The sequence below is a fragment of the Cicer arietinum genome, chromosome 7, assembly GCF_000331145.2.
Source record: "Cicer arietinum cultivar CDC Frontier isolate Library 1 chromosome 7, Cicar.CDCFrontier_v2.0, whole genome shotgun sequence".
Lineage (NCBI taxonomy): Eukaryota > Viridiplantae > Streptophyta > Magnoliopsida > Fabales > Fabaceae > Cicer > Cicer arietinum.
Window position 1 is genome coordinate 56,923,508 of NC_021166.2, and position 10,860 is coordinate 56,934,367.

At 32.4% G+C, this 10,860-nt stretch overlaps 1 protein-coding gene and 1 pseudogene across 1 annotated transcript in view; both read right to left on the reverse strand.

Annotated features, from left to right (window-relative positions):
* Positions 1-388, reverse strand: part of LOC101496482 (microtubule-associated protein 70-2-like) — an 8,944-nt gene extending 8,556 nt beyond the window's left edge. Inside the window, exon 1 of the mRNA XM_073363431.1 lies at positions 4-388. Within this exon, the coding sequence (XP_073219532.1) occupies positions 4-32 (29 nt within the window). The 5' untranslated portion in view covers positions 33-388. The remainder of the gene's footprint in view (positions 1-3) is intronic.
* A 5,558-nt stretch (positions 389-5,946) lies between these two features.
* Positions 5,947-6,760, reverse strand: LOC113787742 (uncharacterized; annotated as a pseudogene).
* Between the last annotated feature and the right edge of the window lie 4,100 nt (positions 6,761-10,860).

The window sequence follows — 10,860 nt, forward strand, 5'->3', positions numbered from 1 at the left end:
ATCCCTCCTCCGTCGCCGGAAACCTCCGCCATCGTCGATCTAACCGAAATCCTCTAGTTTCTCTCACATCCAAATGCACGCGACACAAGATTTCGAATCACGCACGCGCACCGCATATGTTAGAGCGAGAAAGTGAGTGTGAGTTTGGAAATGGTGGATTTAGAGAGAGAGAAAGTGAGAGAATAAGATGCTTTTGGTTTTTTCTTTCTTTCTTCTTCGTTTTGTTTGCTTCTTTTTCTTGTGCTTGTTTTGTGTTGTTTCTTTCTCTATCTAGATTCTGATTTAAACGAGTGAGATTTAACGAACTAATTAATAACTAAGGAGTGATTAAAAAAGTGAACGAAGGTTTTGTTTGTGCTTTTGCTGGGGAGCTGAGTGAGTGTGGTGAGGGATACTATAAAGTAAACTTCATCTGATTAGACGTATATAAACAAATGAAACCGAATTTACCTTATCAAAATAATGGGTGGCTTTTACAGCATCTCCATTGGGTGAATTTTTTTTGGGTTGCTATATGGTAATTATTAAACAATTTATAAGAAATATTAACTAATTTTATTTCAATGGTAATTACAATAAACAATACATACTTAGTCCACCAAGAATACTTGAAATTGACTAGTTTTTTTTTTTTAAATAATTGTTTCATACAAAATAAAATATTTTATTTTATAGATAAATAATGAAGAGTTGATGTTGTTTATATATGTTCCATAATTTTGTTTTAAGAAACCAAAGATGACTAATCAACACTCTAATGATGAAAAAACTAGAGACATGACTTACAAAATAAGGGATTGTCAAATTCTCTGATTTGGAAATACTCTATGTGAATTTAACTGTTAATAAAAATATTTATTTATCTAAATGAATTTAATTGGAAATAGTATTAGTTCTTATCTCATTTACAAAAGAAAAGTATATAAAAAGTAATTTAAATAATAAATATATTTTTTAAAGTACGATAAATATATCTTAAAAATTAAATTTTATCTTATATATAGGACCAAAAATTTCTCTATAAGTTTATAGTTGGGTTCTTGGTAAAAGTGTTTGAGGGGCAAGGAAAAAATCAATTTATCCAAAGATAAAGTTTAGTTCAGTTTGTATATTACGTTTTAAAAAGTCCAATGTGATTCAATTGCAAAGGTTTAACTTAAATTAAATTTTGTATATTTAAGTTACAACTATATCCTAATTTTTGTATTCGTCTATTTAAGTTGGTATGTTATATTTAACCCAAGAAAAAAAATGTGGTGATCAAAGAGCAAATTGGTCCATCGAACTAAATTAAAAAATTATTATTCAATACTTTTATTCTTACTTTATTTGATTTTTTTTTTAAGTTTTTTTACTGAGTCAGTCAAATTAAAAGACTAAAATTTATCCATTAATTTCTCAAACCCAATTAAAATCTCAACTTAAACTAAAAGAGAGTAAGGTGTTTGGGTTATGACGGTGTATCACACGCCTCAAAAGCTAATAAGGATATGAATTCTTTGTGCAAAGATTAAAAAAAAAAAATCATATACCCTTAGTTCATCAATACAATATAGTCCAGAACATATATTCTCATGTTATGAATGCAGGTTTAAATTTTAGGCTAAATTACATTTGTGGTCCTTTAACTTAATTTCAGGTAACGTTTTAGTCCTTTATTTTTTTTTTCCCGACTTGGTCCTTTATTCCTAAAAATATCAAATAAAGTATGAAAATATGAGTTTATTTGAAGATTTGCGTTACGAATTTGATGAAATTTGTATTATATTGAAGAATATAATTAATTTTATGAGTTTTGATTGAATTTTTTTTTTATTTTTGTATAAAAAATGATATCATTGTTGAAATTTTAAAACATAAAATATCAAAATGTTACTTAAAATTAAAATAAAGGACCAAGTCGGGAAAAAAAAGATAAAGGACTAAAACGTTACCTGAAGTTAAGTTAAATGACCACAAATGTAATTTAGCCTAAATTTTATTATGAGTCATAGGATTGGGTAATTCAACTTGTTTGAACTTATGGTTGAAAGAGTCAACGACTTCAAACCTTGGGGGAAGGTTTTTAAAATGCCAACTTAACTAAATTACTAACATTTATCAATAAAAAAACTTCATTATGATTCATAATACATTTCTTATATTTTATAATTTTTATTTATTAGTAAACTTTAACAATAAGTAACAATTTTGTAGTCTTTATTTGTTTCCAAATACCTCAAAACAAAGCTTTCAAGTCAGATGATCGGCGTGTGTTTTGTTTATTTTGAAAGAACACAATAATAGAATTTTTAATTAAATGAGTCGAATGTGACATGTAATGTGAAAAAGATAAAGATTCAATATTGGTGGTGGTTAAAGGTAAAATCTTCGAGTTTTAACCATGTTTTAAGTCTATGGTGGACAAATCATTTACATTACTTTTAATTTTTATCCTCATTTCGAAATAGCTTCAATTTGTAATTAGTTGATATTTGGGTGTTTTATCGTTTTTTGTAGGTTATTGGGCGCAACTTTTTGACGTGTTCTATATTACCACATTTGGCTAGACGATGGATTGTAAATATGTTCATTTCTCTATTCTTGTACCTCTTGAGCATAGATAATGAGTTAATATATTTTAGTTTATTTAAAAATAAGTAGACTGAAATATATTTCTTTGGAATTGTTTAATGTTGGTGAATTTAATTTGAACTATTTTTTACGTTAGAGGTAACTTTTTTATTTTAGCATTTGCATGTGTTGATTATTGATAACGATTGTCGTTATTATTTTTGTAAAATGTTAAAAAAAATAGCAGACAATTCCGTCAATCTATCACAAGACGAGAAAGAGTGACACTTCTAATTCGACTATCGAAATTGTTCAGCCTTATTCCACTTTACTTTTAAATGAGATAATGACATAACATAATTGATCGGCTTTGATATATCCTTTAAATGTAGAAATGTTGAATTGAATGGTTGTGTAGAAACACAAGATCATGTCATGGTTTTTCTAAATCATATTTTGTATATTTTTTTAGAGGCCATGAAAACGATTATCAATTAATAACTAATAATTAGTTAATATACCCCTGAATGAATCCACTTGTTAACCCTATAACTTTAACAACCGTGACAAACCTTAGCCGTCATTCAGCAAACACAAACAAGAGTGAAACCTTACCAGCATCCTCAAAACAGCACAACCTGTTCACTCAACCCACAACCATGATTATAAAGTTAGATCCATACATCAAAAGTGCGGCGAATTTGTTTCGATCTAGTACGCCAAATGTCGGGTAAGCTGAATGTCACGTGCTGCAATATGGGTGGAGATGGGTTGCACGTGACGAGAGTGGTGATTGGAATAGGAAGAGGAAGAAATTTGATGTCACAAATAGGGGTGGGAATAGGCCAGGCCAGACCAGGCTTTGAAAGGCCTGAGCCTGGCCTACGGCCTATAATAGGCTTTTTTTTCGGCCTGAGTCTGACCTACGGTCTATCATGGTCTGACCTGTAAGCCTATTTAAAAGTCTTATTCACATTAAAAATAATTTTTCTAACAAAATAATTTAAAAAAAATATGAAACAAACACCCTTTAAACCCTAAAAATGATTTTTAGTTTAAAAGAATAAATTTTTTATTAAAACAAACGCACCTATTATTATCTCTCAAACAAATGGTCTCAAACAAACTCAGATTATTACCTCTAAACAATTATCTATAGCTACATGATGCTCTACACATATCAATTTATATGATTCTCCATATACCAATACTAATGTGTATATGTATATATATATATTAAATAAAAAAATGATTTTTCTAACAAAATAATTTTTTAAAAATATGAAACAAATACCTTTTAAACCCTAAAAAATAGTTTTTGATTTAAAAGAACAAATTTTTTATTGAAACAAACGCACCTATTATTATCTCTCAAACAACTCAGAATATTACCTCTAAACAAATCCTCTCAAACAACTCGGAATATTACCTCTCAAACAAACTCATATTCAGTAATAATAAACAATTAGAATTTCTAAATTTATATACTAATAATATATATAAAGATAACAAATAAATAGTATTGGTTTTTATAAAATATAAAGTAACAAATAAATAATATCGGTTTTTATAAAAAATATGTTGTTTTCATACATGTTTGTTGGAGTGAGTGCAATGAAAATTAGAAGAAGAAAAAATAGATAATGAAATACATATAAAATATATATAGGTCGGTCTGTCAGGCCTAATATGCTTTTTTACAAGCCTGAGCCTGACCTATTTACATAAATAGGCTTTAAAAACAGCCTGAGTCTGACTTTTTTATTAAACAGGTCAGGCCATAAGTAGGCCAGGCCATAGGCCCCTGTCGGACGCCTAGCCTATTCCCATCCCTAGTCACAAAGCAAGAGTTTCATAAATTCCAGATAAGAGATATTCAAAGAGAACAAACGCTTTGACAGTATACTAATTTGCAAAGGTTTGTTTCTTCTCCACGTTTTTATTTAATTATATGGTGCATGTTTGTTTTAAATTTTGGAAGGCATCCAAAATCAATTTTGACGGTCTAAAATTGATTTCAGCATGATAGTTGTAACCGTGTAGAATTGATTTCATATTTATAATTGATTTTAATATAAAATTGTTATTTTTACATTTACATGTGTTGTTGAGTTCACTTTAATGTGAATATATTTAAAAATAAATTATTGAATTATACATGTATTTTGTTTCTGCAAATATATGTCACTAGGGATGGGAATAGGCTAGGCCGTCCGACAGGGGTCTATGGCCTGGCCTACTTATGGTCTGGTCTGGCCTGGCCTGTTTAATAAAAAGGTCAGGCTCAGACTGTTTTTAAAGCCTATTTATGTAAATAGGTCAGGCTCAGGCTTGTAAAAAAGCCTATTAGGCCTGACAGATCAACCTATATATATTTTATATGTATTCCATTCTCTATTTTTTCTTCTTCTAATTTCCATTGCACTCACTCCAACAAACATGTATGAATACAACATATTTTTTATAAAAACCGATATTATTTATTTGTTACTTTATATTTTATAAAAATCAATACTATTTATTTGTTATCTTTATATATATTATTAGTATATAAATTTAGAAACCCTAATTGTTTATTATGACTGAATATGAGTTTGTTTGAGAGGTAATATTCTGAGTTGTTTGAGAGAATTTGTGTAGGGGTAATATTCTGAGTTGTTTGAGAGAATTTGTGTAGGGGTAATATTCTGAGTTGTTTGAGAGAATTTGTGTAGGGGTAATATTCTGAGTTGTTTGAGAGAATTTGTGTAGGGGTAATATTCTGAGTTGTTTGAGAGAATTTGTGTAGGGGTAATATTCTGAGTTGTTTGAGAGAATTTGTGTAGGGGTAATATTCTGAGTTGTTTGAGAGATAATAATGGGTGCGTTTGTTTTAATAAAAAATTTATTCTTTTAAACCAAAAATCATTTTTTAGGGTTTAAAGGGTGTTTGTTTCATATTTTTTTTAAAATTATTTTGTTAGAAAAAATATTTTTAATGTGAATAAGGCTTTTAATAGGCTTACAGGCCAGGCCATGATAGGCCGTAGGCCAGGCTCAGGCCGGAAAAAGAAGCCTATCATAGGCCGTAGGTCAGGCTCATGCCTCAAAAATTCATCGTAGGGCAGGCTCAGGCCTTTCAAAGCCTGGCCTGGCCTATTCCCACCCCTATATGTCACTTTGATTTTAATCTTCGTTTTTTTTATTTATTTACATTCTTTTAATTTTAATTTTTTTAAAAAAACAACCTTATTTGTATTTTTTAATTAAAAAATGTCAATGTGGCAAATATTTGATGATATCGAGTATCTTAACTGTATCATATATGATGATTGAGCATTGTTTAAATTTAAAGTTAAATTCATTTTATTAAAAATTCAAAACTAATTAAATAATAAAAAAAATTGATGATCTTTATTTTCGAACTCTAAAAACACAACAATATTCATTCTCAAGCCAAATATTCTAAGATTTAGATTCAAATAAAACTCATTTATTTCCCCATAATCATTCATCCAACCCAAATGGCTTCAACTACACCTCAATTTAAACATCACCGGTTGTTTATCGTCATGCTCCACCGTCGCACTAGGGATCATCGCCACTTTATTCACCTTTGTCGAAGGAACCTTAAACATCACTAGTTGCTTATCCTTTCCATCGCTATGACTCCATATAAGCAAATTCTGAAACTTCCACTGCTTCGATCCAAAACCCGTGGAAGTACTATTTTTTATTCCAATTGCAACTGAATTAGGGTTCCAACCGCAGTAACTCTTTTTGGCTACACCTTCCAAACCGACAATCTCATTCTTCGAAGACGAACACGATATCGTCGTTTCGTTTTACTCAAGCATCAGCGTTCTTAAAGGTAAACAACGTCGTCTTGTCATTTCGTTACGAACCGTCGAAACAACATCGTCTCTGTCGTTTAATAGAAGATTTTGGCCAAAATATCGAATACTGCATAGGTCTGATATGACCGTTACATAAAATGTCATAAGCGGAAACCACTAGGTCTGTCGAAACAAAAGTGAATTCGAAATCATTATCGCTGTTGTCGTTTTCCCATAGTTGGTGGTAAATCGAGTCATCGAAGCTCCTGGATGACTCTAGCGGCGATGTCGACGAGTGTCTCCGATGAGTAGTTGCTGAAACTGAGAGAATGAGAAAGGTGTTGTTGAAGCCATTTGGGTTGAATGAATTTGGATTGATTTGAATCTAGATCTTAGAATATGTGGGTTGAGGGTAAACATTGCGCTCAATCATCATTAATAATACAGTCAACATGCTCCATATCATCTGTTATTTTTAAGTTTCGGAAAACTGTTTAAAAATCACAATTTATGTCACCGAATATATTATTGGGTTGAGTCACGGACTAGGTCGTTCTTTTTAAGACATTTCGCAGCACTGTCCAAATTGTGCAAGACAAACTATCAACCATGAAGTCCCTATGATAAAACAGCTCAGATTCACTGTATCAGAGTTTCACTGCACTGTAGAAAACCATCATAAATCAAAACACAAAAAACCGCTCTAAAAGATTACGGCACAAAAACCACTCTAAAAGGATAGTGGTATTAGGACCACTCAAAAATCGATAGAACTACGGTATAACAACCGCTTTAAATATGACTACGGTACAAAAGCGCTCTAAAAATCGAAGGGACTACGACATAACAACCGCTCTAAAATACGAATGGACTAAATTAGGCAAGCATAATATAAAAGGGAGAAAAAAGAAAGTTGGGAGATGCATCCAACTTTGGTGTACTTTTCACAATAGTTTTAAACTCATTATATAATGATGGAAGTAAACTCACATATATATTCTATCCAATGCGGGACTGTTGTATTTATAGAGTTGAAAACTACTCAAAATATGAGAGTATTCCAATGTGGAAAAACAAATTCTTTCCGATGTGGGACTTCAAAAAAAAATTTAAAATTCACACCATAACATACTCTATGTTCCAACAATCTCGCACTTGAATTTAAAAAAAATGTTTATGAAATACCGTCAAATGCTTCTATAAGATCGTGCATAAACAAATGTATCTCTTGATTTGAACATTTGCATAGTAAGTAAGATTCAGATTCAACAAGAGTGACTCGTAGTTTTGAACTATATCTCTGACATCAAACTCACACACAACCTTTTCATATGGTGTATTCTCAAAAGCTCGTGCATTAATGGTTTTGCACGTCTATCCCAATATAGTGAACGCTCTAGGAATTATGCCTCAAAATTCCATAAGAAGCAGCCCCACTTCCACATTCACATAGGTGAGTATATCAAGAGTACTCATGTAGTTAGGTATTTGACTCCACATAGTACATGATCTACTATATCAACTCCTTTAGAAAATAATTTTCTAGCAGCAATGTGCTTACGACAAATTTGTCGTCTCTTATCGTTGTAATAATGATTCTCAATATTCTCAATTGTTGCGGTACTATCATAGTGGATCAACACAGCTGTCATAGGTTTTTCCCATTCAGGGATCTCAACTGGCAAACATCTCAACCAGCTCGCCTATTCACTAGTTGTAGCTAGTGCTATCATTTCATACTTCACAGTGGACTGAGCCAATATCGTTTGTTCTTAGATACAACATCACTAGCTATACTAAAATATAGTCACTGGTTGTTTTGGAGTCATTTGATAAAATGTTCTAATCAACATCTTTGTATCCTTTAAGGACGGTAGGAAATCTTTGATAATGTAATCTGAGACTCATGGTCCTTTTAAAGTATCTCATGACTCTTTCGATATCGTGTTAATGCTCCATATTAGGTCTACTAGTAAACTTGCACAACAATCCCACGACGTAGGCAATATCGGGTCTAGTACGATCAGTGGCATAGTTGAGGCTGCTGTTGGATTTTGATCCTTTGATTCCTAATTTTGACATAATTCACAATTCAAAAATATTCATACTTAATATGATAAATCTAATATTTCAATTGAGCAAAATTTCAGGAACACCAATTCAAATCCTACACACTTGGATCAATTGCTTGGAACACAAGAAATCAACAAAAGTTGAATTCTGACTATGTAAATCGATTGGGAAATCGATTTCATAACAAGGGTGTAAGGAAATCTTAAGTGTTTGTAAATGTGAAATCGATTAGGCAATCGATTAGCTTAATTAAAAATGAAAACTGCACAAGTCAGTAGCCTCTGATTTGGAGAGTAATCGATTGGTAAATCGATTGAACATTTCACAAATCAAACCTGATGGTAACACATCGATTGGTAAATCGATTGGATAAGTCACAGTGGCACTCCAGTGCTGAGGGAATCGATTGACAAAGTATCATTTGAAAAATGACCTCACCTGTGACAAATACAATCGATTGGACAATCTATTGTTAACACTTTCAATGTTGATAAAGTTTGGTTGCAATCGATTGGGAAATCGATTGAACTAAACACCAGGTAAAAACTTTTCAGGAACATGCTATTAAATCGATTGGCAAATCGATTGACATCAAAAAACTGAGCCACTGTTTTGAACACAATCGATTGGCAAATCGATTGAAATAAACTTTTTGAAAACACAGTGAACTCTGAGAGTTGGAACAGCGATTGAGTAATCGATTGAACTTACTCTTATTGAAACAGTTTTCCAGAAATCGATTAGGCAATCGATTCCAACAAGTCTGAACATGTTATACTGAAAAGTGGTTTTAAAAGAATCGATTGGTAAATCGATTAGCTTGTATAGTTTCAAGATTAAAGAAAACCAAGATCGCGATAATCGATTGGCAAATCGATTTAGCTCATTTTATAACTTTACAAAATCGATTGGGAAATCGATTTCGTAGTTGGTTTTTCAGAAACTATATAAGATGTCTTTCAATCTTTATTCTCATAACTTCTAAGAACTTTTACATAACTTTTTCATAACTTTCATAATTTCTCTTATGCTCTCAAAAACGGTTCATGGCAACAAACTAACAACTTCATAATTGTGATTACAGATCTCAATACAGTTTGTTGACAATCTAAGAGAAATGATAATGTGCTCAAGAACAATCCATGAATATCCAGATTTGTGAAGAGCAACATTCATAAAGATTGAAGACCCTTTTGTTTTACGTCTTTTATTCTTTCTGTAATAAATCTTTGAACCAAAACGAACGTTGAAAATCCAGCTAGAAACTGGTGGCTACTTTCTTGGGTGAGAGGTCTCAACAAGAAAGAGTCGTACTTTGATTTTGTGTTAGGCTGCCGATTGTCTACAAGGATCAAAGGGTTGATAGAAAGCCAGCTAGAAACTGGTGGCTACTTTCTTGGGTGAAGAGTGTTCAACAAGGAAGAGTCGTACTGTGATTCTGTGATAGGTTGACGAGTATCTACAAGGATCAGAGGGTATTCAATAGGAAAGATATAATTAGAGATTGATAGGTTTCAGGGAGGAAACTGGACAATCTGTAATTGATTCTTTCTATTGAAGGAGAAGAAAATCTGAAATCCGATTGGATTTTCAGGACTGGACGTAGGTTGTTGTGGAACAACCGAACCAGGATAAATCTCTGTGTCTTCTTCTCTAACTCTCTCTCTTTAATTTTCTATATTGCTAACTTTGCATGCCTCAAAATTTAATTTCCGCTGTGCGCTTGATACTGATTAATTTGGTAACGAAAACTGATATATTTTCTTTATTGCGAGGTCACTGATACCAACAATTGGTATCAGAGCCAACTTCTTGAGAGGTAACACTTATAAGAAGATGGCCTCAACTGACGTTCTGGGAGAAGGCGCTTCGTTAGCACGACCACCAGCTTTCAACGGTACAGCCTACATGTACTGGAAGCAAAGAATGCTAATATTCCTGGAAGCAAGTGGCATAGATATCCTTGATGCTGTTGAAAACGGTCCGTACATTCCCAAGATTGCAGGAACTGACGACTCAATGATTATCAAGCCTAGAGCCGACTGGTCCGATGAAGACAAGAAGAAGGTTGGTTTCAATGCGAAGGCGAAGAACATCATCACGTCCGCCCTATGTGCAGAAGAGTTCTTTAGAGTGTCCAATTGCAAGTCAGCAAAAGAGATGTGGGACATCCTTCAAGAAACGCACGAAGGAACTACTGATGTTAAGAGAGCTCGTGTGAATACGCTCATGCACGAATATGAATTATTTAGCATGAAGAAAGAAGAGTCAATCAGCGATTTGCAAACCAGATTCACACACATAGTCAACAACCTGCATGCACTAGGAAAAGATGTGGATAATGAACAGCAGATTGGAAAGATTATGAGATGTTTAACCAGAGAATGGCAGCCCAAAATTACCGCTATAGCTGAATCTA